This window comes from Mustela erminea, chromosome 2 (assembly GCF_009829155.1).
Source record: "Mustela erminea isolate mMusErm1 chromosome 2, mMusErm1.Pri, whole genome shotgun sequence".
NCBI lineage: Eukaryota > Metazoa > Chordata > Mammalia > Carnivora > Mustelidae > Mustela > Mustela erminea.
Genome location: NC_045615.1, coordinates 97,361,966 through 97,388,504, shown reverse-complemented (window position 1 = coordinate 97,388,504; position 26,539 = coordinate 97,361,966). Strand labels below are relative to the sequence as shown.

General features: G+C 51.5%; 2 protein-coding genes across 9 annotated transcripts in view; one reads left to right on the top strand and one right to left on the bottom strand.

Annotated features, from left to right (window-relative positions):
* DGKQ (diacylglycerol kinase theta) overlaps positions 1 to 2,090 on the top strand; it is a 12,597-nt gene extending 10,507 nt beyond the window's left edge. The window contains exons 20-23 of one of the 2 annotated variants that reach the window (XM_032333526.1): positions 48 to 194; positions 299 to 410; positions 490 to 642; positions 831 to 2,090. In XM_032333526.1, the coding sequence (XP_032189417.1) occupies positions 48 to 194; positions 299 to 410; positions 490 to 642; positions 831 to 932 (514 nt within the window). In that variant the 3' untranslated portion in view covers positions 933 to 2,090. Of the gene's footprint in view, positions 1 to 47; positions 195 to 298; positions 411 to 489; positions 643 to 770 lie in introns of both variants that reach the window. The other variant, XM_032333527.1, reaches the window with a different exon arrangement.
* On the bottom strand, positions 1,545 to 26,539 carry TMEM175 (transmembrane protein 175). Of its 7 annotated transcripts, none has more exons than XM_032333529.1 (12): positions 26,280 to 26,538; positions 17,395 to 17,477; positions 13,700 to 13,860; positions 13,396 to 13,434; positions 11,403 to 11,497; positions 9,611 to 9,662; positions 9,240 to 9,275; positions 8,518 to 8,601; positions 7,933 to 8,097; positions 4,544 to 4,622; positions 4,284 to 4,419; positions 1,545 to 3,005 (listed from the first exon to the last, which is right to left on the bottom strand). In XM_032333529.1, exons 3-12 carry the CDS (start codon positions 13,850 to 13,852, stop codon positions 2,348 to 2,350), a joined length of 1,497 nt encoding a protein of 498 aa, XP_032189420.1. In that variant the 5' UTR covers positions 13,853 to 13,860; positions 17,395 to 17,477; positions 26,280 to 26,538; the 3' UTR covers positions 1,545 to 2,347. The 7 variants fall into 7 exon arrangements, with proteins under 7 accessions (XP_032189420.1, XP_032189422.1, XP_032189419.1 ...); XM_032333531.1 differs by lacking the exon at positions 17,395 to 17,477 and adding an exon at positions 14,004 to 14,095; XM_032333528.1 differs by lacking the exon at positions 17,395 to 17,477.

Below are 26,539 nucleotides of genomic sequence, written 5' to 3'. Positions count from 1 at the left end.
TAGGGCAAGGGCTCCACCTTGATTCTAGGCATACACCTCCTCCGCAGGTTCCACAATAAAGGCGTGTATGTGCGGGTTGGGCTGCAGAAGATCAGCCACTCCCGTGGCTTACACAAGGAGATCCGGCTGCAGGTGGAGCAGCAGGAAGTGGAGTTGCCAAGCATCGAGGGTCTCATCTTCATCAACATCCCCAGGTGCCAGTGGGTGGGGCTCCAAGGGGCTCCAAGGGCTCCTCTGGTGGGGCTTGAGGCCCTCGTCCAGCCTGCCCACTCACCTGTGCGCCCCTCCCTTGATGCAGCTGGGGCTCGGGGGCCGATCTGTGGGGCTCCGACAGTGACTCAAGGTTCGAGAAGCCACGCATGGATGACGGGCTGCTAGAGGTGGTGGGGGTGACAGGCGTCATGCATATGGTGAGTGTGGACAGCCGGGGCGGGCCCTGGCGTGGGACTGTGGCCCACTGAGCCCCACCGGCCTTCTCTCCACTACCAGGGCCAGGTCCAGGGCGGGCTGCGCTCCGGCATCCGCATCGCCCAGGGCTCCTACTTCCGCGTCACCCTTCTGAAGGCCACGCCTGTGCAGGTGGATGGTGAGCCCTGGGTCCAGGCTCCTGGGCACATGATCATCTCGGCTGCGGGCCCCAAGGTACCACGTGCAGTGAGCTGGGAGGGCCCTGAGGGCTGGCTGGGCGGTGCACCGTTATTTCCCAGTGGCCCCCTGGGTACAGGGAGGGGAGGGGCCCATAGGCTGAAACCCACCCCCTTTCTGTAAAGTGGGCTGAGACCGTGCCTACAGTATTTTCCAGCACTTTGACCTGACCTGTTGTGGGACAGGTCCACATGCTCAGGAAAACCAAGCAGAAGCCCAGGAAGGCGGGAACCCCCAAGGATGCCCGAGCAGACGGGGTGCCCATCCCTGAAGGGGACTCCAAGTAGAGGGACCCTGCAGCAGCTCGCCTGTCCAGCAGCAGCGGGCGCCAGCCAGTGGTGGATGGACTTGCCTATGGCTTTGACTGGGGGCATCTCCTCCTCACCCCTATGCACGTGGAAGCTGCGTGGGGTAGCAGCTGTTTCCCCCTGGCCTCCGATCCAGTGACAGGCTGGGTGCAGGGCTTTGGCTGGCCAGTCGTCCCGCCCATGGGGTCCAGGCTACCATCCTGGGTAGAAGGCATTTCTCATTTTGTGTCCCCCCACCATCTGTGAGCCCACCGAGCTGGGCAGCACCGAATCTTAGGCCATCCCCCCGGAAGCTCCTAACAGAGTGGGAATGCCCCAACCACCAGGGCCTGTGGCCTACCTTCCCACTGAGGGCTGGGTGGGGACACCTGCCACTTGTCTTGGGGAAGGTGCCTTCTCTCCCAGCCCTGCCACTGTGGAGGAGCTGCTTGGGCTGCACGTGGGGGGCGGAGGGCCCTAAGGCCAGGTGGGCTTGGCTGACATCCTGGAGATGCAGCAGGAGGGAAGCTAGGCCCTCATGGGCTGGGGCAGAGTATGCAGAAGGGACCAAAAGCAAACTGGCGGGGAGGCTCAGAGGAAGTTTACAAAGTGTGACATTGGGGAGGAGCCAGCTTTAATTACCTGTTTGTCAACGATCAACATGCCTTTCCCAGTGCCCGTCCAGCTGACCAGGTGCCTGGGCCTCCCCTACCCTGGGTTCAGACATGCCCCAGGATCAGTCTGGGGAGGCTCCAGGGGCCCCAAAGAAAGGCCCAGGAATCCTGTTTCTCCACTCATCCTGGCTGTTTGCTGCCAGTGCCATGTGACCGAGCTCTGCCCCACCAGCCCCATGTCCCCTGAGCTTCTGCCAAATCCACACAAATGCACTGTAGTGGTCATTTGTGGTGGGACATCCCTATCACGTGCCTCCAGCACACACACGTGTGTCTGCCTTGACGTCCCTGGTGGCATCACTTGTGTCCGCTTTGCAGGCCTTGGCTCTCGTTCTGGTCTGTAGTTGTCTGTCCTTTGTATTTAAGTGCGTCTGTGCGCCCAGAGGGGTGGTGTGGGCTTGCACCCAGGCCCTTGTGTACCTTGTCACTACCTGAATGTAAGCATAATTTATATCCAGGACAATACATTATGGCCATTGCTGTGCTGCTGCCATGTCCTTTGTGCCTGGGGACCCACGCCCCACTCCAGGCTGGCACCATGGGCTCCCAGCAAGAGCGCAAGCACCCTGGTGGTTTAGCTTCACAAAGAGCGAGAATGTGGGCCTAGGACAGAGACTGGGATACAAGCTCCTGTCGCACTGTCTGCAGAAGCAGAAACCTACCAAAGGCTCTAGAGAAGAAGGTTGAAGATACAAACCAAAAGCAGGCTGAGTGCAGGTGGGGGCAGCTAGGCCCCAGGAGCTAGCAGGCAGCAGGGAGGAGCGGGGCATGTGCGTCCTCCTCAGCCTGGGTTGCTGGCTGGGCGAGGCCCCGCATGGCACACAGAAGGGCCAGGCCCAGGCGGACGAGGAGGCGCAGCAGCAGGAAGGCGAAGGGCACGGCGATCTGCATGAGGTGGAAGATGGCCGTGCTGAACCGGCTGAGGAAGCAGGTGGACGCGAAGGCCAGCAAGCTGGCACAGGGGTACAGCGCAAGCTTGGCAAACATGAACGCGTGCTCCCGGCCCCCGAAGCGGGCCGAGGGCTGCAGCGTCTCCCCCTCGTGCAGCAGGGCCGTGGTCCAGATGGCGAACTGGAAGATGCTGGCAAGGAAGATGATGGCGCAGCTGACGCGCACGCTCTCCAGCTCGTCGTGTGGCTGTCGCGCGAAGGCCGAGGTCTGCTGGTAGGCCAGTGGGAGGCCGCCCACGAAGGCCAGTGACAGCGTGTTGAGCAGCCCCATGGACTGCGTGGCCTTGCGGATGTGCAGGAAGAGCGAGTGGTGGGCAAACCAGAGCAGGCCCACCGTGGCAAAGGAACCGAAGTAGGCCAGGAAGTGTGGCCCGTACACGCTCAGTGCTGCCACCAGGCTCCCGTGGAACTTCTCCTTCACGTCCCTGGGGTCCGGCACGTTGTCCTCGCTGAGGGCGGCCAACACACAGCATTGGTCCTGGCCCCGCCATGGGCGGTCAGGTTGGGGTGCAGCTCCCAGCCCGAGCCCACAGCCCCCCAGCCTCCACGGGGCTCCCACGGAGCCCTGTCCACACCCCGGCACCTGCTGGGCTGCTTGGGTGGTGGTCCCCCTGATCTGGGGGTGGGGGGCAGCCTCTGTGGTTCTCAGATCACTGGGCTGAGCGCAGCTGGAAGGAGCAACTCTAAGGCACATCTCAGATTCTCCCCCTTGTGGGTGGCCCCAACTGTGCGGCCCCAAGAGCCCGTCCTATTCCCAGGCTGGGGGGAAGCACCCGGAGATGCCTCTACACTCACAATGGGGGGCTGCACATGTGTCTGGGGGGTGGAGCTGCAGGAGTCTGAAGGTGGGGGCTATGGCTCGGGGGCAAGAGGGGGGCCTGTTCTCTGCTCATTGCAGCTGCTCACCAGGGAACTGGGGCCGGCTGGGTCCCACCCATGGAAGCAAAGCCACACCATCCTGCAACCTTGGGTCAAGGCTCAGATGTTGACACCAATGAGCACTTGGACCCCAATTTTAAAAATTCACAAATTACAGTAGGAAAAAGCTATCAAGAGAATTAGGAGAACTAATACTTTAGGCCTTCAGATATAAAATGTAAAATCAAGATGGTGTAACCTGTCCAACAAAATAAGAATGTTTTGAAATAGGACCAAAGGAACAAAAGGCTCTCAAAAAGAATGGAAAGTAAGAAAAAGATAAGCAGATGAAACGCTTAAAAATGCCTTAACTAAAATGAGAACTTTGACAGAGGGAAACGGTAGATTAGATGGGGCAAAAGAGCACCCAGAGAAGGCAAAACGGAGCAGGAGGGAGGACGCAGGGAGGGGAGGTGGGAAGCCCTGGAAGGGGGAGCCCTGGGGGAGGGGCTGGGGAGGCAGGGATTGGGGGAGCTGGCAGGGGAATGAGTTGGGGGGAGACTTGCGTGGGGAATGGGGAGAAGAGGGGAGGATTGGTCTGGGGCGAGGCCTAAAGGAGAAGGAAAGCACAGGTTGGGGAGGCCCAACCACACCCACAGACCCAGCCTGGGGAAGGGAGAAGCGACAGGAGGAGTCCTGTGTGCCCCCTGCCCCTAGCACAGCAGAGCCTGAGCTCTCCCGAGCTCGGTCCAGGGTGGGACTCCTCCTCAAGCGGAGGGCTAGCATCAGGAGACCTCAGCCCCTGCCTCTGTGGGGTTGGATGGTGACAGGAAGGCCATGCACCCCCTCCCTCAGGCCTGGGTTCTTACCAGATGTCCAGAATGAGGAGTGTGGCGACGATGGCGTAGACCCCATCACTGAAGGCCTCCACCCGCTCCTTGCTGAGAGGTTCGTGCAGGTCAAAAGTGAAGAACTCCATGCTGTGAGCTGGGGGCTCCTGGGGACCTATGGGTGTGCCAGGAAGGAGGAGCTGGCCAGGGGAGGAGACTCTGCAGGGACACCTGGCCGTTACGGCTGCCTGGGCCCTTCCCATGCTCACAGGCCTTGGGGAGCAGTGCCGAGCACCTACCCACAAGCCTGCCCTTGCACCAGCTGGAGACCTTGCTGACGTAGGGGAGGAAGATGACCGTCGCCATCAGCAGGTACGACTGCGTGAGACACACCACACGGCAGACACCATCCGCCCCAAAGGGATGGCAGCATGAGCAACAGAAGAAAACACAGATGAATCCTATCTCATCAAGCTGGAAACCTTTTGTGCTTCAGAGTATTTCCAGAAGGAAAAGGCAGCTCCCAGAACGTGGGAAAGTACCAGCAGACCGCACCACTGACGAGGGGCTGGCACCCAGGGCAGGTGCAGAGCTCCAGCTCCAGAGCAAAGGCATGAACCCCCAACTCCAGGTGGGCAGAGGAGCTGAGCGGACAGCTCTCCGAAGGACCTGTGCAGTGGCCGAGCTGTACAGAGCAGGACGCTGAGCATCACCAGGGATCAGGGAGATGCAGGTCAGAACCACGGGTGACCCCGCGTCATAGCCCACAGGACAGCTACTCCTCGAGGAGCAGACACCAACAAGCTATGGTGAGGACATGGGCCGAGGGAGCCCTGTGCACCGCGGTGGAGACGGGGAGACACCCGAGTCCATGGATGGATCAACGGGTAAGCAAGCTGGGTCCTTCCTGTGACCTTCCAGTGAGAGGGTGGGTATCTGACACCTGCTACCATGGGAACAAATTGGAAAACATTCTTCTGAGAAAAGCCAGATGTAAGAGCCTCATGTTTTATGACTCCATTTACGTGAATTACCCAGAATTGGCAAAGCTCTAGAGACAGGAAGTAGATGGGAGTTCTGGGGGAGCAGGGCATGGTGGGGGATGCAGACTGCTCAGGGGTGCTGTGTTTCTGTTGTGGCCATAGGAGCAGTCTAGAAGTAGGTGGAGTGGTGGCTGCGGGCTGGGGTTCTGGACTGGGCAGGGGGCAGTGGACACAGGGCTATGAAGTTTACGTTGTATGTCTGCCATGTTATTCCAGGAAGGGTGCAGGGTCAGGTCCAGAGGTGGCCCAGCAAATCCAGTCCTGGGCCCTGGCAGCAGGAGTCCTTCAGGCCCCATACCACCCAGCCGGCAGCCCTGCAGGGAAGGCCTTTCTCCTGCCGTCCCTGCCCCATCCCATGCCTGCCCTCAATGAGGGGCTCCCACCCTCTCTGTCCTGCACACCCGTTTCTTCAAGGTGACCTGACATGGGGAGACGACGATGCACATGCTGCCATCAGGGAGACTGTGGGACACTTCAGATGCACCCTACCTCTGCCTCTAACCCGGTTTCCACACTCCAAGAGACCACATCCCACGCAGAATTCAAGACACCCTGAGGGCAGCTGGGAGGCAGGAAGGAGGTGCCATCCACTGCAGGATCGGGGGAGGAACGGGAGTCTGGTGGGGGTGGGGGAACATGACACAAGAGGCACTACACAGATGCCAGCAGGCAAGGCCCTGGGCCCTGTGGGCATCCTTGTGAGAGGAAGGCAGTCCATAGGGAGGACAGGATGACCTATCCAGGGTGGTGAAAAGGGGCTGGACCTCGGAGGTAGACCCAGCAAGGCATCTGGCTGAGGGAATGCCTGTGAGGATGGAGGCCACAGGGTTGCCAAGGAGGCTCCAAGGGACCCGCCCGGGGCTCAGGAAGCTTGGACATGCTGTCTCCCAGGCAGTGGTGGGCTCCAGGCAAGGAGGTGAGGGGGTGGGTGCAAGGGGTCAGAGCAGCATTGCAGGGAAGGAGGGAGGAAGGCTGATGGACAGGTGAGTGGGGCTGGACAGAGCGCTGACTGCTCTGTCACTGAGGGTCAGGGCCTGAGTGACCCCATCCTCCTGAGGCCCCTGGACCTACTGACCACTTGGGCCCTCTCAGCCCTCCCCTCCCCCAGTCTGGTGGCTCAGGTGTCCCCTCCCCCACTGCTGTCATCCCACCAGGGTGTGGTCACTGTCCAGTTCCCCATAGCCCCAGTGCTGTGGCACCTGCTATCCCCCAGGACACACCAGACAACTGCCCACACACCCAGCCTACCCTGGCCCTTGTTCAGCTCACCCAGGCCACCCACCGCAGACCCCAGCTGTCCCTCCCATCCTCCAAGCAGTGATCCTTGGGTTTCCTCAAGCCCTGACCTTGTCTAACTGATGCCTGCTGTGGGCCACCCTGAGTATGGACATGTATGTGGCCTCAGACCACATGCCCCTTACTCCCGGCCCCCTTCTGGCCCTGCCCTATGCACTGGGAGCTACCGTGCTAGAGGCCACAGCCAAGGATGCCCTGCATGACCCCGAGCACCCCTGCAGCATCCCTCCCGCCAGCGCTCCTGCACCTCCAACATGCTCAGAAGAAACGAAGCAGCAGCCCGAGCCTGCCTTCCACCTGGCGTGCTCCACCTGCTCGGGCCTGACCTCTGACACCTTAGCCGCTCAGCCCCCAGCACGCAGCTCCATCCTCGAGGAAATGATGCTCAGCCTTGGCTAGCCTATCTGTTTCAAACTTGGAATCTCCTGGAATGTTTACTAGATATTTAAAACATCATCAACCATTTGTTCCCAGGTATGATGCTCTGGGCCCAACGCTTCCCTGTACTTGGTGAGGGCTTGGATCCAGGCAGGAGCCATGCCTACAGCCCCCGAAACCCACTGGGATGGCTGCTGGTTTGTACTTCTCTGCATTCCCAGATGGCCAGAGTGTTCTAGAACACTCCTATTCCATTAGCTAAGGGCTAAAAGGGCTAAAAGCTGACCTTGACTTCTATGACCTGGCTGACACAGCTCCAAGTTCTGGCATCCCTGCACAGAGGCAGCACAGACCAAGTCTGGGCTGTCTGCAGGAGGCATCCTGACCTCCGACCTCAGCTGGGTGTTCCTGAGAGCAGGCCATTCCCTGGGCAGGGGGGGCTTCCTCCCTTTCTTCCTGCACTCTCTCTGGGCAGCCCACACCCTCCATGTGGATCTTTAGGGCCTTTTGGCAAGTGCTCCCTACTGCGCCTCCTTCCTGCTGTCAGAGCAAGGCTGCTGGGACCCCTCCACCCAGAGACCCTCTAGTGCTGGCTGCATGGTGGCTTCACAGGGACCCCTTACTCGCCCAGAGAACAAGCACAGCCCAGACTATGGGCATCCGTCTCTCTCTCTCTTCCTGTCCTAAGGATTCGCCCACTTGGGGAAAACATGGGTGGTCACGGTCCACTGGCTACCCCCACTGGACGGCGTGTCTCTTCACGCAAACCTGGCTCTGTGGCGCCTGTTCACCTGCACGGCAGGTCCCCGTGGGGAGAGTTTCCCTCCAGCTGTGCTCCCTGGCACCCTGGGTGCAAGGCCATGTGCCGGTGATCCCCGAGACCTCTGCACAGCTGTACCCCCCCCCAGCCCACCCTCCTGGGGCATCTCCTCCATAAGACAGTCACCCCACCCCCTGCTCCCCTCACTCACCAAGGGGTAGAAGAACAAGGAGAAGCCGGCGGCCACGAAGCACAGTGCTGGGCCCCTAAGGACGATGCCCAGGATATGCTGCCGGTAGAGGGCCCTGTGGGTGGAGCTCTCTATCTGGGGGTTCAGGAGGTGGGGGAAGTGGAACGCATACACAACGATCAGCGCCTGTGGGAAAGGGAGGCTGCAGGGCATAGGCAGAGGCCTCTGGTCAGTAATCCCCAGCCACCCACATCCACGGACAGAAGCCGCATATGTGTGAGGCTCAGCACGCGATGACCTAGGGGATGCACAGGGGACAGGAGCCTCTGCTCTGCTCCGCTCCCAGGGCCACATGGGGGGTCCCAGAGAATCTTGCCCACCAGACACCACAGGGCCCTGACCCTCTGCAGCCAGCACAAGAAGCCCAGGCTCTAGCAATCTCTGGATCTTCTGCCACAGCATGGCAGAGAGCCCGGGCGGTCACCCTACAGCATGCCCCACAAGCACAACCCTTGCTATGGCTGACACGCCGCATGCACACGTGTGGAAGACGTGTGTATCAGGATGACAAGCGTGTGGGGGGGAAGGCAGGCTGGGGGGTCCTACCTGCACGGCCCCGATGGTGATCACACACATACAGAACAAGAAGATGCCCAGAGGCACCTCAGGGAAGGTCACCATTAAGGAAAACTGCAGCCAAAAACACAAGACAAGACACAACCAGGTTTGGCAGGTCCCTGCAACCCCACGAGTCCCCTGCTCCCGGCCAGGTGCACACACTGGGCTAAGACCCGGAGGGTGTCCCTTGCGACCACAGCAATTCCACAGAATGCTTCCAGCCTTTCAAGTTGAAATGTCATCAAATTCATGAAGAATTCTCTGTGACACACAGCCCTGCACACCCAGACCACAGTTCTATCAGAACTGAGAGTCAGGGCAGGTGTGAAGGAGCTGCCAGGGAGGGGCCCAGGATGGCTCATGGCAGAGGGATGCAGGCCAGGCAGGAGCAGGGAGTGTCGTTAAGCACGGACGGGATGCCCCTCGTCAGGCCCTTAAGAGGTCAAGCTGGCATCTCTGTCATTGCAGGCCCCTTCTGGGGAGGCTTTCCCCTCCTTCAACCAGCCTTGAAACCCAAGGTATGCCCACCCCCAAAGCAGCCAAGACTGCTGCCATCTCTCTTGGGGCTTTTCTCCTCTTCGTAGCATGGCGCTTGGGCCCTAGACCACCCCACCAGTCTGAGTGTTTCCAAGGCGGAGGCATCCTGGGTGTTGAGTCCTCTTGCCCAGGGGAGGGCAGGCTGGCCCCAGGGAGGAAATGCAGGTACTCACAGTGAACGGTAGGAAGGTGATGGTCATCATGCAGGCCTAGAAAGGAGGAGGAAGGGCAGGAGGGGAAGACAGGCAGATGGCTCCAGGCCCTCCTGCCCGGGGCAACCTTTGGCAGTGCCCCACCTGCAGGCTGTCATAGTCTACCTCCTAGACCCCCAGGAAGCTCACACCCTCACCACCCGACAAGGAGGGGAGGGGCCTCATCTTCTCAGGGGTGTCCCCAGGGAGGACGTGTGAGGAGCCCAGGAGTGGGTGCTGGTGGGTTCCAGGTTCCATACCCCAGAGGCACCAGAAAGGTCAAGACCCTGCTTGCCTTCCTTGGAGGACAGGCCTACAAACATAATCATTTCTCAAGAAATGAAAGGACTCACCAGGTTAAGCAAAGCAAGCGTGTCGTCTATTTTCCCAACAACCTGGAACAGTCTAAACCGTGTAAGAAAATGAGGAAGGCATGCTGTCAGTAAAGGGGCTCTAACAGCATCTACACAGGGCCCAGCATTTGCTGATTAAAGTATCAGTAAAAGATGTCATTTTGGGGGGAGGGGCAGAGGGAGAGGGAGACAAAGAATCTCAAGCAGGCTCCTTGCCCAGGGCGGAGGGGGATGTGGGGCTTGATCTCAGGACCCTGAGACTGTGACCTGAGCCCAACTCAAGAGCTGGGTGCTTAATGGACTGAGCCCCCCAGGCGCCCCACATATGTCATCTTTAACCAAATTTAGAATACTACCTACTGTACAAACTTTGGAAGACACTGAAAATACAAACAGGAAACCCTAAGTCCCTAGAAAATGCACTGCTCCCATTCGCATGGGCTCTTGTAACTTGGGGTGTGTGGTTTCCAAGAGAGCTGGGGTCGGTGTGCAGAACCCACAGAGGGAGCTGTGGAGGGAGGGCGTGCCCTCGGGAGGTGCCCCAAGGGCTCTGGGACATCCCCTGGCAACCCTGGGAGACTGGAACCCTGAGGAGGAGAAGTCAAACCACCAGGAAACCCGTTCTTCAGGTCTTGTGTCCGAAGACCATTCTTAAAAAAGAAGTCCTTCTGGGGTTGTCATACACTAAGCACGCTGAAACACCCTATCGAACAGGGAGGTGGCTGGATATGGAGGCAGGGAGGTGAGACAGAAAACTAAATACAGGGCCAGGGACTACGAGCGACTGAGGAACTCCCCCAGCCCCTCCATGGAGACCCCTCAGGACTCTGACCCCTCTGAGGACAGGACCTTCTCCTGCACAGGGCTCAGTGGGCCTCAGTACCCCCATCCCCACCCAGATCCAGCCAGGGGCCAAAGAAGCTCGAGGGGGCCAGTACTCAGGGCTACATCCCCTTGGGACAGCAGCCCCACTGGCGACCCATGGAGCATAGCCATGAGGGCCCCAGGTGGATCTGTGCCACTCTGGGTACTGCACCCCCAAGTGTGGCCGTGGATGACTCAGCACACACACGAGGTGCTGTGTGGCTCTGTCCATGCCATTGGAGTGACAGGGGCACAGCTACATCAGGTGCTGGCAGGGCCACCAGCAGCACCAGGCAGAGGGTGGCTGTGGCCCTCCTCACTCTCCATGGACAAGCGAGGTGGGAGAGAAAAGCCCTCCCCTAAGCCCTTACGGAGGGCCACTTGTCCCTGCCAAAAATGGTCCTCTTGCTGAAAACAAGTTTGTAATGTACGCAGCCAAGACACCATCAATGCAAGCACCCGTGTCTGAGGGGCGCCGTGTGCATCCGGCACCCCCACCTGTAAGTGTTGCCTCTGTGGGGCCAGAGAGCTAACTGAGGGCATCAGTGCACGTCCTGCCCCAAGCTCTTCTGAGAGCCAGCCTGCCTGCCCGCCGCCCTGCCTGGGGCTCCGGGCTCCCCCGCAGCTCTGGTGGATCCCCAGGAACCTCTCCTCCCGGAGAGAAAGCTCTGGCTTGGCAGTAGGCCTAAGTCCCTAGAAGCTGCTCTGCTCACAACGCAGCCTCCTACTCCTCGCCAGAGTCCCATGTGGTGTGACCTGCCCTCGCCCTGCCCCGTCTTGAGGCCTGGCATCTGCACCCGTGGGAGCGGGTGACCCTGTGTCACGGGACGGCGGAGAGGCAGAGGCCTGCAGCCATGGGGCACACACACCGAGTGAGCCCCAACACGTGGACCTCAGCCTGGAAAAAGCCCCCAGCCTTGTTCCGTACCTTGTGTGTGCCGCCCAGGCCACAGTAACGATGAGAAACGTCATCAGATAAACAGCAATCCTGGTTGCCAGAAGTTTCTGTATACTTTTGTCAAACTGGTGGACAGAAGAGTGTCACTGTCAGAAACCGTTTCGCTCCATGGCCGCCAGTGGCCCCGTCCAGGGTTCTTGGCTCAGCTTGGAGCCCAGCCCCTCCCTGAGGCTCTTCTTCAGGGCAGCCTCCCCAGCTCTCTGCCCCTTGCCCCAAAACACTGATGCCCCAAGTCCCATAGGTGCGTGTTCAGGGATATCGTGTGCAGCTTCCCGCTGAAACGCCAGCTCCTGAGGCACAGACCCCCTCATCCAGAGCAGCGAGCCCACTGAGCTGCCAGGCACCTGAATCCGACGGAGCTCCGAAGCCTGGTGAGGTTGTGGCAGTGCCTCCCCTAGGTGGGAAGGCACTTGGACGGAAAAAGCTTGGACTTTATCAGCAAAAACTCCAAGTGGAAAACTGATTGCTTTACAATTTTCACTGGATCTTTACCCGCAACCGGTGGGTGTCTCACCCAACACACCAGTACTGCACTGAGGACTCAGAGTTTCTGAACTGCTAGATATTCTGGGCCTTGACTAGTCTTTCCCTTCGAGTTGGGAGGAGTGCCCGCTGGCTGACGCCTTCCAGCACTGTCCTCTATGAAGGCGTCCCAGATCGCTGCACAACTTTCTGGCTCAGAGCTTCTCCATGCACCCACCAACACACACAAGATTTCACAAGTACTACTCTCCAAACGAGGGGCCCCAGCTGCAGACAAGTGGGGCTCACTGCAAACACCTTCCCGTGTCATCTCCTGGCATCTCCGGTCACACATCCACACCCATCTTTTTTCTTTGTTAAAACATTTTATTTATTTTAGAGGTAGAGCACGTGTGGACTGGGGAAGGGCAGAAGAGGGAGAATCTGTAGCCAACTCCCCACTGGGCGCAGAGCCCGATGTGGGGCTGGAGCTGACCATCCGGGAGATCAGAACCTGAGCTGAAACCGAGTCAGACGTCCAACCAACTGAGCCCCCCAGGTGCCCCTCACCCATACCCCATTCTGACCTGGCCCAGGCCCAAGCCCTCCCCAGAGAAGATTCTGGCGCAGACACATCTAGGCAAGCACCAGGGCCCCAGTGGGTACCAGTCCTCCTCTGAGGAGGGTGGCTAAGGAGCAGAGTGGCACCAGGCCTGCTACACTCCCATGGCCACTCCCCGGCTACACCGGCATTGTTATCGAATTCTCTTCAAAACCCCACCAGAGGTACAGCCCTTTTGGCAGAGACACAGAAGGCAAATTCTGAGCAGTTCCTGTGATTCCCAGTGTGTCCAGGCTGAGCGTGCTCGCTGGGGCTGAAGCCCACACGGCAGCTGTGCCAGTGGGCCCTGCAGACCCAGCCCCTCGCACCCTCATTCCTCTGGGCCCAAACTACACCCCTGTTCAGAGGGGCTGGGCGAGGCACGCTCACACAGGCATGCCCGGGGACTTTCAAGAGTCTTCCGAAGTCATGTCCAGCTTTTGAGGTGCCTAGTGTCATGACTTTAACTTAGAAAACAGAAATATTCTGTCAAAACATACGGAAACTCTGCTTTAGAAAAGTTTTCCACTCACTTCCATGACAAAACCCAAATGTCCCTGTGCACCGAGGAGGCTCCTGCCCTGCAGCTGCAAGCTGCCCTCAGCCCCTCAACGCCCACCGTGACGGACACTCCGTGGGCACTGGGAACAGGCTTCCAGACCCACAGCCAGACGGGCTTCTGCACTGTCCTCAGCCCACCCTGAAGGCTCACTTTGAGAGCACTGCCCCCATCTGCAGGCCAGGACTGCGGCCGATGAGGGTGGCCGAGGGAGCAGAAGACAACCGTGCCCCAGTGCTCCCAGCCAGGCACAGCCCGGGGGGCCTAAAACTGGGCTCGTGGATGGAGTGAGTCTCTGGCACCCTCACCCGGGATACTGCAGACTGTGATTCCCCAAGTACCTGTTCTGGGGAGATCTCCGTGTGGGTCACAGGCAGGATCTATGAGAGCAAAGACACAAAAAGAACGAGGGACATTTATTTCTTGGGCTGTGCACAGACCACTCCTTGGATGTCAGAGTGTCAGGGACTCGGGCCAGTGCTGGACTGCTCCCCCCACCCATCCAGCTGTTTGGGTGGCCAGGGGACCCCAGAACACTGCTAAGACAGGGCAGGGTCTATTCTGGGCCAAGGTCTACCAGAAGGCTTCTCGAGAGGGGGTGGCCCGGGTCCCAATGTGAGAGGGGGGTCTGGGAGGCCCACAGACCATCACAGTGGCGATGATGGACAGGAGAGCATCACTGAAGCTGAGCATGCGGTGTGAGTGCTGGATCCCGTCAGCAGCGTCCTCGTCCCTTGCGCCCGTGGGGGCATCTCCCTGTATCCCGAGGGCCGGTTCTGGGGTCTGGCGCCCGGACATGGTGGGGCCTGGGAAGAAGCACAGATCTGAGCAGGCCCAAGTGCTAATGAGGCCCACCCCTGCTGGCTTCAGCTGCAACACAGGGCGCATTGGTGCCTGAGAGCAGGACGCCCTTCCCGACCAGGCCTTAGTGGTGGCTGGGAGGACCTACTGTGCCACTGGTCCTCTCTCAGGAAGCCCCTGTACTTCCAGCCTCAGGAAGAGCACTGTCACCTGGGAGTCACGCTCAGTGCCTGCTCTCCTCTAGAAATGGGAGAAATGAGAGAAAGCGCATAGATACAAGGTAGGCACTCCACACATTGTGTCACCAGCCTGAAACCCCTGACCCCAACACCAGACCCTGCGCTGTTAGACACTTTCATCCTAACCGTGGGATGTCCTTGCATCCAAGTACTAACTGGGCTTGACCCTGCTTGGCTTCCGAGATCAGCTGAGACTGGGCGCGTTCAGGGCAGTATGGCCGTGGACTAAATGTGGGATGTTCTATAGGTCAAGTCACAGAGACTCGGATTAAAACAGAGGGCCAGCCCTCGCAAGGACAAGACACAATGAAAATGAGCCCCACCCCCAGAAACAGATAAAGGAGGCTTATGGGCAATTTGTGGGCAGGAAAAACAAACATGTAAGATACTCGGCTTTGTCAGCAACTAGGGAAATGCTAGTGAAAACAATGAGGTACCACTAAGGTCTGTGAAAGTCCATCACGAGTGATGAGGTCGTGGGGACACAGGCTTGGGCAGGATGTAAAGGGTGCCACACGGGTACAGAGACAATAATCATTAATGAAGTGTGGCATGCACACCCTATAAGGGGGGGCCTCCATTTCTAGGTGCAACCTCAGGCATGCAGACACAGAAATAGAGACCCATGGGATGTGCACTGGTGTAGTTTATTTTAACAGATGTCAAAACGCTCTATTATTAAACACTAAATGAACTGTTAGAAAGTGCTAACAACTGAATGTTTGTGTTCCCCAAACACCTCCACGGAAGCCCTAACCCCCAGAGTGGGATGGCATGAGGAGAGGGACCACAGGCAGGGGTGAGGAGAGAGGAGAGGCCCTGAGTGAGGCCATCACGAGAAGGTCTGTGGGCCGCCACAGCGTGCTCAGACTTCAGCCTCCAGAACTGGGAGACCTAGCAGCCTGTCGCTGAAGGCTGGGCCCGTGGGGTCTTGTGAGGGCAGCCCCGCTACTTAGACAGGAAGTAAAGATAAAAGAAACGGATGCGGGCATGTATAAAACTCAGAAACACAATGTTAAGAGAAATAAATCATGTTGCAAAGAAAATACACATACAATTATACCACTTACATAATGTTTAAAACACAGTGACCATCTGTCCTCCTGTGATTATGCAAACGTGCACAGTAAGGATACGGGACCAAGCGAGGCCGGCACTCACCAACTCCATGATGGTAACATGATGACCTCGGTAGGGTGGGCTGGGAGCTCTGGTGGGAAGGGGACTTTAGCTTTCAGATTTATCCAGAACTTCTCACATTCACTTTTCTTTTTTTTAAGATTTTATTTATTTATTTGACAGACAGAGATCACAAGTAGGCAGAGAGACAGGCAGAGAGAGGGGGAAGCAGACTCCCTGCTGAGCAGAGAGCCCAATGTGGGGCTCGATCCCAGGACCCTAAGATCATGACCTGAGCTGAAGGCAGAGGCTTAGCCCACTGAGCCACCCAGGTGCCCCTCACTTTGTTCACTTTTTAAAGCTTACATAATGATCACTCCTCCTGGTGTACAGGTCTATAAATGTTTGACATGTGCACACAGGTGTGTAACCATGACCACAGTCACAATGTGGTTCAGAAGTCCCTGAGCACACTGTCTGTGCTCAAGCCTTCCACCACCCCAAATGGCCACCATTTATGTTTTCTGTTACCATCAGTTTGCCCTTTCCAGAATGTCCCATAAATGGGTTCATAACCCATGGGCCCTTCTGAGCCTGGCTTCTTTCAGTCAGCATGACACGCCCAAGAGTCACCTGTGTTTTGGGAGTAGCAATAATAAATTTTTTACTGCCATGTACTTAATTCTACCGTATGGATGGACCCCTTTGTTTATCCACTCACTACCTGGAAAACGTGGCTTGTTTCTAGTTCTTGGTGGTTTTAAATAAAGCCACTATACATATCTGCTCCCAAGTATTTGTGGAAACGTGTTTTTATTTCCCTTGGGTAAATACCTTAAAATGCATCTGCTGGGCAAATGCATGTTTCACTGCGAGAAACCGCCAAACCACTCATCCAAGGAGCTGTGCCACTGTGTTCCTACTGGCAGTGTCTGGAAACTAGAGCTGCTCCTCATCCTCCCCAGCACTTGGTTTGGTAGGATTTTTAAAGTTACCTTTTAATTGTAGCTATGCTAATAGATGTGGAGTGTATCCTGTGTAACATTTCCCTACTGACTAACTGGGTATTTTCATGTGCGTTTTGTCTGTGTACCTTTCGTAGCAAAGTGTCTGTTAGAATCTTTTGGTTTACTCTGGGGGGAGTTCTTTGTGTCGTTATTGAGTTTTGAGATTTCTTTATACATTCTGGTTAGAAGTCCTTTGTTAGGTATGTAATTTGCAACTATTTGCTTGCAGTCTGTGGCTTGTCTTTCATTCTCTTGTAGTGTAGGAGCACAGAAGGGTTAAATTTTGATGTAGTTCAACTCAACTTCTCTTTTTTTTTTAAAGTTTTATTTGTCAGAGAGAGAGAGCACACAAGCAGGGGGAGCAGCAAAGAGAGGGAAAGGGAGAAGCAGACTCCTCGCTGAGCAGGGAGCCTGATGCAGGACTCCATCCCAGGACCCCGGGATTGTGACCTGAGCCAAAGGCAGACGCTTCACCGACTGAGCCACCCTGGAGTCCCTCAACTTTTCTTTCACAGACCATTCTTTCGGTGTCATATCTAACAAGGCTTTGCTTAACTCAAGATGACAAAGATATCCTGTTTTCTTCTAGAAGTTTCAAAGTTTTAGGTTTTACTTTCAGTGGATGATATATTTTTATCTATTTTGTAATTTTTAAAAATTAATTATTATTATATAATTTTTATATAACATGCAAGGTATATTTGAGCTTTCCTTTTTTGCAGATGGACGTTTGATTATTCCAATACCACCTGCTGAAAGACTATCCTTTCTCCACTCAACTGCCTTTACATTTGGGTCAAAACTTGCCGTATCTGTGCAGGTCTATCTTGGGAGCATCTATTCTGTCCAAGTAGGTTATTATGTACCTATTCCTTTGCCGGTATCAGTCTTGACTACAGCTTCACTAGTAAGTCTTGATATCTGACAGAGCAAGTCCTCCAACTTTGTTCTTTTTCAAAACTGTTCTGAGTATTCTAGCTCTTTTGCCTTTCCCTCACATGCCTCTGCTTACAGGGGCCCCTTTCCTCAGTTCTTCTAGGCAGAAAGAGGGGGGCTTTCTCTTAAGGGTTTTTGCTGTCTGTGCAACTCACAGCACAGCCTCACAGTAGATACCTGGCCTATGGTCAAAGCTGTGGGAAAAAGAGATTTAAAAAAATGGAAAACACAAACTTACGTGGGTCACTGCTCCAAGTTTCAACTACCCTTCCCAATCTATCGGCTTTGCATTGTTTTCAGTATTTTATCCCGAGCTTTTACCTGTCATCAGCAAGAGAGAAAGGTGGCTTATGCCATGACGGCCAGCACTGAACTCTAACACTTTATCTCTCAAAAGGGAGAGACTAGGGGAAAGGGGGTGAGCAAAGAGAGTGAAAAAATTCATGCCAAAAAATAAGACAAAAAGTTACATGTGGTTTTTAGGCACTGACTAATTTTGGGAAACATATCTGCTATATTTTTTTAGATGTTTTTTGTTTAAACTTTCTCAAATATTATTTTTAAATAATCAGAACATGTTAAAAATAGACACAAAAATCCTCAATAAAATGTTAACAAATGGAATCCAGCAATGTATAAAAAGGGCTGTATACCATGACCAAGTAGGATTTATTCCAGGAATACAAGGTTGGTTTAAAATAAAAAATTAGTGACTGTAATATACCACACCAAAGGAACAAAAAAACAAAACTACACAATCATCTCAACAGATGCAGAAAAAGCATCTGACAAAATCCAATACTTCTTCATGATAAAAACATTCAACAAACTAGGAATGGAAGTTAGCTCTGTCAATCTGATAGATGGTATCCACAAAAGTCTCACAGCTAACATCACACTCAGTAGTGAAAGACAGACCACCTCCCCACCCCTGCCCCAGATCAGCAACACCATTCAACATCATACTGTTAAGGTTATACCCAAAGCACTCAGGCAAGAAATAAAATATAAGGCATATATACTGGAAAGGAAGTGAAACTATCTCTATTTGCAGGGGGGTGTGGTTTTATACAAAGACAATCCTAAGGAATCCACACAAGAAAACTATTACATCTAATAAATGAATTCACTAAGGCTGCAGGAAACGAGATCAATACAGAAAAATCAACTGCATTTGTATACACTAGCGAACACCGATCTGAGAAAAACTTCTGAAAACAATCACATTTATAAGAACATTAAAAATATTAACAAATTAACAAAGGAAGTGCAAAACATTGTTGAAAGAGATTGAAAAAGACTGATGTAAATGGGAAGACATCCAATGGAAGGACTTAATATCATTACAATGGCAATACTTCCCAAACTGACGGGACAGATTGAATGCAATCTACCAAAATTCCAACTGCCTTCTATGCAGAATAAGCTGACCCTAAAATTCATAGGGAATTTAAGGAACCTTTGACTATTTACAGAATACCCAAAACAATCTTGAAAAAGAAGAATAAAGCTGGACAACTACCACTTCTTCATTTCAAAACTTACTATAAAGCTATGGTAATCAAAAGTGCAGTGCCAGCACAGGCCACATGGATCAACAGAGGAGAACTGAGAATTCAGAAACAGACCACTATATTCATGGTCAACTAGTTTTTGATAAGACTGCCAAAACCACTCAATGGGGAAAGAACAGTCTTTTCCACAAATAGTGATGAGACAACTGGATATTCACATGTAAAAGAATGAATGTGGGGGTGCCTGGGTGGCTCAATGGGTTAAAGCCTCTGCCTTCGGCTCAGGTCATGATCCCAGGGTCCTGGGATGGAGCCCTGCATCAGGCTCTTCACTTGGCCGCGAGCCTGCTTCCCTTCCTCTCTCTCTGCCTGCCTCTCTGCCTAGTTGTGATCTCTATCTGTCAAATAAATAAATAAAATCTTAAAAAAAAAAGAATGAATTTGGATCCTATCTCATACCATATACAGAAATTAATTAAAAATGGATCAAAGACCTAAATGTAAGAGCTAAAACACCGGGAGGAAATCTTCATGGCCTTGCATTTGGCAAAGGACTCTTAAATATGACACCAAAAGCACAAATAATAACAAAAACAGGAATTGGAGTTCATCAAAATTTGAATTATTTTTGCCTCAAAGGACACTATTAATAAACTGAAAAAATGATCCACAGAATGAGAGAAAATATTTGCATATCATATTATCTGAGAAAAGTTTAGCATCCAAAATATAGGAAGAACCCTTACAGTTCAACGGTAAAAAGACAACCCAATTCAAAATATAGGCAAAGGATTTGAATATACATTTCTTCAAAAAAGATGTATTATTGGCCAACAAGCAAGTGAAAAGATGCACAACATCACAAGATTACATTAGAGAAAAGTAAATAAAAGTGATGAGATAATTATCCTCCAGGACAGCTATAATAAAAATAACAAAAAATATTGGGGCACCTGGGTGGCTTAGTGGGTTAAGCTTCTGCCTTCAGCCCAGGTCTTGACCTCAGGTTCCTGGGATCAAGCCCCACATCAGGCTCTCTGTTCAGCAGGGAGCCTGTTTCCCCCTCTCTCCCTGCCTGCCTCTCTGCCTACTTGTGATCTCTGTCGAATAAATTAAATCTTTAAAAAAATTATAGGCTATTTTAAAATAAATTTATGTATTTTTTAAAAAATATTTATTTATTGGACCAAGAGATAGAAAGCACAAGTAGGCAGAGTGGCAGAGAGAGGGAGAGGGAGAAACAGGCTCTCCACTGAGCAGGGAGCCTGATGCAGGACTCGATCCCAGGACTCTGGGATCATGACCTGGGCTGAAGGCAGCCATTTAACCGACTGAGCCACCCAGGTGTCCCAATTTATGTACTTCTAGTAGGCCCCCATACCCAATGTGGGGCTTGAACTCACAACCCGGAGATCAAGAGTCTTAGACTCTACTGACTGAGGCACCCAGGCACCCCTCCCTCATGGGCTATTTTTTAAAGCCTCCTAAAAGTTTTAGGAGGGAAACTGAGCAAAAGTAGAGTTTCCATGTATCTTTTCAGCACTCCCCCTCCAATTTCCCATTAACATCTCACATTAGTGGTGCAACTAATGAGCCATACTGATAACATCATTAAGTCCATAGTTTACATTAGAGTTCTACAGGTTCTGACAAATACAGAGGTTCTGACAAATACATGACTTGTATCCACCATTACACTATCATCCAGAAATTTAACTGCCCTAAAAATCCAGTGTTCCCCTTATTTACTCCACCCTCCCCCAGAAACCCCTGGCAACCATTCATCTTTTTACCGTCCCCAGAGTTTGTCCTTTTCCAGAATGTCATGTAATTGGAATCATACAGTATGTGGCCTTTTCAAAAGGACTTCTTTCACTAAGTAATACACATTCAAGGGTCTTCCACGTCTTTTCATGGCTTGGCAGCTCATTTCTTTTTACTGCTAATAATCCATTTTATAGATGTACCAGTTTACCCATTCCAATGTACTCTGAAGTACATTTTGATTAAATCCAGGTTAACTGTTTCTTTTATTGGTTGTGCTTTAGTGTCATACCAAAATATGTCACTTTTCCTAAGTTTTATGGTTTCAGGTTTCACATTTAGATTTATAATTTTTTGGTATATAATACAAGGTATGAATCAACATTTTTAAACATAAGGATATCCAAATTTTCCAGCATCATTCTTTTGAAAAGACCACCTATCTTTTCTTCAATTACTTTTAATCCTTTGTCAAAAATCAACTGACCTTGTATGTACTTGTGAGCCAATTTCTGACTATTCTGCTGATTTACTTATGTACCTTTAATCAGTACCATACTACTTTGATTACTGTAGTTTTATAACTAGCACTGTGGTTAATTAGGCAATGTAAGTCATATAACCTGCCCTTGTTCAAACTCATCTGGAGGATTCTACTTCCTCTGCAGTTCCAAATTAATTTTAGAATCAGTGTGTCCATTTTTACAAAAAGTCTGCTTGGATTTTGCCAGGAACTGCACTGAATCTATAGATCAATTTGAGAAGAATCAGTCTGACAGAATCTCCCAATTTATGAATCTCCCAATTTATGAATCTCCCAATTTATAAATGTCTTTAATTTCTCCCAGGCACATTTTTTAGTTTTCAGTGTATAAATCTTGCATATCTTTTTTTCAGATTTATCCCAAGCATTTTCTTTTTTAAGATTTTATTTATTTATTTGACAGAGAGATCACAAGTCGGCGGAGAGTCAGGCAGAGAGAGAGAGAGAGAAGCAGGCTCCCGCTGAGCAAAGAGCCCGATGCGGGGCTCGATCCCAGGACACTGAGATCATGACCTGAGCCGAAGGCAGCGGCTTAATCCACTGAGCCACCCAGGCGCCCCTATCCCAAGCATTTAATATTTTTTGATGCTGTTGTAAATGGCATCTCCCCTTCATTTCAACTTCTACTATCTCGCTGGTTATCGAGAAATAATGGGACTTATTTTTTGCATATGGAACTCATACTCTTCAATCTTGCTAAATTTACTTACTAGTACTAGTAGCTCTTTCTGCAGATCCCACTTGTGTACGTGTTGTGGTTTTTTGTTTTGTTTTTTACATAGAGCAGTGAGCATCAACTGAGGGTGGTAATGTCCCTTGAGGGATATTTGGCAACGTCTGAAGAGATTTCTGGTTGTGACAAATGACATATGTTAATATTATCCTGGGGATAAGAGGTACAGGTGCTGCTTAACGTCCAACAATACACTAGACGACAATGCCACCCCTTTAGTTCAACAAGGAATTATCTGGCCCCAAATATCAAAGGTACCAAGACTGGGAAAGTAATATAAAGAATTATGTCATCTTCATAAACAATTTTACTTGTTATTTTCAATCTGGGGGATTTTTTTTCTTGCCTCATTACACTGGCTAGAATTTCTTGTACAATGATGAGCAGAAGAGGTAAGACCTGACAACTCTGGCTTGTTACTGATCCAGTTTTTTATTATTTCATATGTCAGCTATAGCCTTTTCATAAATGCCCTTATTATTTTATTTTTTAAAATTTTTATTTTTTACTTGAGAGAAAGAAATGAGAGAGAGAGAAAGTGTGTGTGAGAGGGGAGAGGTCAGAGGGAGAAGCAGACTCCCCACTGAGCAGGGAGCCCAACGTGGAACTTGATTCTGAGACTCCAGGATCATGACCTGAGCCAAAGACAGTTGCCCAACCAACTAAGCCCCCCAGGTGCCCCAAATTATTTTATTTACTTTCTGAGGGAGAGAGAATGAGCATGCACATGGCAGGGAGGAGCAAAGGGAGAGGGAGAGAATCTCAAGCAGGCTCCATGCTCAGTGCAGAGCCAGATATGGCCCGACTTTATGACCTTGACATCCTAAACCTGAATCTGAGATCACCCTGAACTGAAATCAAGAGTTGGATAACTGAGCCCCCAGGAGCGCCATAAATGCCCTTAATATGCCGGTGAAGCTTCATTTCATTCCCAGTTTGCTGGCAGTTATTTTTCTTTTTTAAATTAGGAATGGATGTTGGGTCTCATCATGTTTTTTCTGTCTAATAAGATGATCCATTTGGTTTTCTTTTTCACTCTGTTAATAGTGTAAATTACAATGATCAATCTTCAAATGCAAAGCCAACTTTGGGTTCCTGGGATAAACCTCACTTTGTCATACTGTACTATCCTTCCTGTGGTGTTGGATTTAACTTGCTAAAACATGTTTTAAAAATCTTTTTTGTATCTATGTCCACAAGAGATTAAATTAGTCTTTTTCTCTTCTTGTAATGTCTTTGTCAAATTTCAGTGTCAGAATTGTGTTGTCCTTATAGAATGGGCTGGGCTGGTTAATAATACCTCCTTCCTTCGATTTTCAGTTTATGCAGAATTAAAATATTTCTAGTTTTTAACTATAAATTCAATGCTTTAATAGATATGAAGCTATTCAAGTTATCTATTGTTTTTTTCCTTGAGTGACAGAGCCATGGTAGTGTCTTCCAAGCAATCTGTTCCTTTAGTCTAAGCTGCTGAATTTGTTGGCATAAAATGTTCAGGTTCTCTGATTATCCTTTCAGCACTGACATCATCACTCTTATTCATGAAATTGTTAATTTGTCTTTCTTTTTTTTTTTTTCTCGTTCAATATGGCCAGGGATTTCTGTATTTTACTGGTCTTCTCAAAGAACCAGCTTTTGTTGTCACAGATTTTGTTTTTGTTTGCTATTTCATTGGTTTCCACTCCAACACTTATTATTTCCCTTTTTGTACTCACTTTGGGTTTCATCTGCTCTTTTTTTTTTTTAAGATTTTATTTATTTATTTGCCAGAGACAGAGGGAGAGAGAGCGAGCAAGCACAGGCAGACAAAGAGGCAGGCAGAAGCAGAGGGAGAAGCAGGCTCCCCGCCGAGCAAGGAGCCCGATGTGGGACTCGATCCCAGGACCCGGGGATCATGACCTGAGCCGAAGGCAGCTGCTTAACCAACTGAGCCACCCAGGCGTCCCTGCTCTTGTTTTTCTTGTTTCTTAAGATGAATGGCTGAAATTATTGGTTTGAAACTATCTTCTAGTATTGTTTTGGCTACATCCCACAAATTTTAAAATGTTGCATGTTTACTTTCATTCACTTCAAAATTTAATTTTCCTTCTGATTTCTCCTTTGGCCCACTGGTAATTTACAAGTGAGTCATTCAGTTTCCAAATATTTAAATTTTCCAGACACTTATCACTGATTTTTACCTTAATTGCACTGTGGTCAGAGAACATATTTGTTTCATAGCCCATAATATGATCCATCTTGGTAAATGTTCTTTACATACTTGAAAACGTGTATTTTGCTGGTATTGGGTAAAGTGTTCCATAAATGTCCATTAGGTCAAGCTGGTTGATGGTATCATTCAATTAGATCCTTGGTGAACTTCTCAGTGCTTGTTCTATCATATACTGTGAAAGGGTTATTGAAATCTCCAACTACAATCTACAACACCCATTTATAATTGGGTTTTGATTTTTTAAAAATCTGGTTTTGCTTCATGTATTTTAAAGCTTTATTATTAGGTGCAAAACTAGAATTGTTACAACTTTTTGATTAATGCACTGTTTCATCCTTAGGAAATGACCCTCTTAATTTCTGGCAGTATTCTTTGCTGTGGAATCTATAGAGGAAGAGGCTTTCAGATGAAGACCATAAATTCAGTTTTAAACGTGTATACAAATGAGATGTCTCACAGAGGTCTAAGAGGTTGGAAGAAAAGTGTGGTGTGGCGATTGAGCTAACATGGTCTCTGCAGTGCCAGGATATAAATATCTATGAAATAAAAACATCTGAGTAAACTCTGGTCTCCAAAGTAATTACACTATTTAAAACTCTTTCTACCTGATCTTAGGTCATGAGGATAAACTCATGGCCTCCAAATTCAAAGGAACCCACACTCTACCATGCTTTCTACTGGAACCCACACTCTACCATGCTTTCTACTGGGTTATGCATTATGTTTTCTACATCAGCTATTTTGTATCTTTTCCACACTGCTTAAACCTTAGCTTTCTTACCCCCCTTCTTGTTTTCAGTAGATGTTTTGTTTCACTCATTCATAGTGAAAATAGAAGGTATTAGAGAATTCCTTCCCTGTCATTCCAATAAACACACAAGGTTACCTGCAACTGCAACCTATCTTCCCTCCCTCCCTTTGGTATGAAAAGTGTTTGCCTTGTGCCCAAAGAGAATGTTACCCTCACTATGCTCTGGATGTCATTCCCCTCCTATCTTCCGCGGACTTTTATTTATTTATTTATTTATTTAGAAAAGATTTTATTTATTTACTTGAGAGAGAGACAGTGAGAGAGAGCATGAACGAGGAGAAGGTCAGAGAGAGAAGCAGACTCCCCATGGAGCTGGGAGTCCGATGCGGGACTCGATCCCAGAACTCCAGGATCATGACCTGAGCCGAAGGCAGTCGTCCAACCAACGGAGCCACCCAGGCATCCCCTTCCGCGGACTTTTAGTCATTGTTCCTCTTTCTGCTGTAACCACAAACTTTCTCTCTGCACGGACTCCCTCTCATCAGCTTCAAGCTGCTCAAAAACCTCCTATCTTGAAGCACCTCAAACCCACATCACCCTTCTAGCTCCCACACTTCTCCACAGCCAAACCTCCCGAGTCACCTCCAACTCTTCATTTCTTTATGCTTCTTCTCCCCTAACCACTCCAATGAGACTAGTCTTGATCGGTCACAAGACAATCTCCTTGTTGCTAAACCCAAGGTACATCTTTTCTTTCTTCTCTACTTCACTCTTACAGAGCTTCTTGCCTCTGGGAGTGGGGAGCATTACTCCCTGGCTCCCGCCACGATGCTCCCTTGGTTTTCTCCCTGTGTCCCTGGCTGCTCCCTCTCCACACGCTTGTCTAACATCAGTTAGAATGTTCTAAGAGCCTTCTGTCTGTTTCTGTCTTTACTCTTCAGCTTGAGACAGTCAGCTGCCGTGCACATGCTGAGGACGTCAAAGATCGGTCTGTAGCTTGGCCTCTCTCCTGAGCTCCTATCCTCACCGACCCCAGATGAGAGCACTGCTTGGAGACGCCACAACCCGGGGAGCATCCAACTGCCGCACTTGCTGGCGCCGGCCAAGTCAGGACACTGCTAAGCACGCTTTCTTGCCCCCGAAAAAGGCAGCGGGGTGGGGGCAGAGGCATCGTGCCTTCTTAACTCCGAGGTACCCGTGAAAGGCCGTCCTAAACTAGCACGGTTCAAACGAGGCTACTGTTACCGTAAGGACAGTAACACACGTTTGTCCAAAAGCTCCTTAATAACGTGAAAATTCCAGGCGAACTAAGGCGCTGGTTGGGGCTTTCAGACCCGGTTTCAGTCTGAGGACGAATTCGGGGGATGCCAGCGCGAACCAGGCTGACCGCGTCGCTGCGCAGAGGGGGACCCGCGTCTCGCTGAGGCGCATCTGCCGGGCAGCGGGGACGCCCGTGATTCTGGGGCCGATGCGGCCAGTCTGACTTTTCTACACAAGCTGGAAACCTGGGGTTCCTTTAACTTAACTTAAGCTTTTCAGGCCTTTGGTAGGAACCAACTCGCCAGGAGCACAAGCCCTTCCCGCGGCGCGCCCGGCGCTACCGACCTTACTCAACAAGTCGCGGGGATGTCCCCGGCTGGGCGGCCGCACGGCACGCTCCTCCAGAGCGGCTCACCGCGCCACTCCCGCAGGTCCGAGCACCCTGACAAGTGGCCTCCGCAGACACGGCCGCGCGGGGAGCGGCTAGACGCTGGGCCCGGAGCCCCACCGCTTGCCCAGACGTCCACGCTCGGACCCGCGGGGCGCCAGCAAGTCGGCGGCCGGAAGTCCGTCAGGAGGCCGGCGGCGCCGCGCAGGCGCAATCC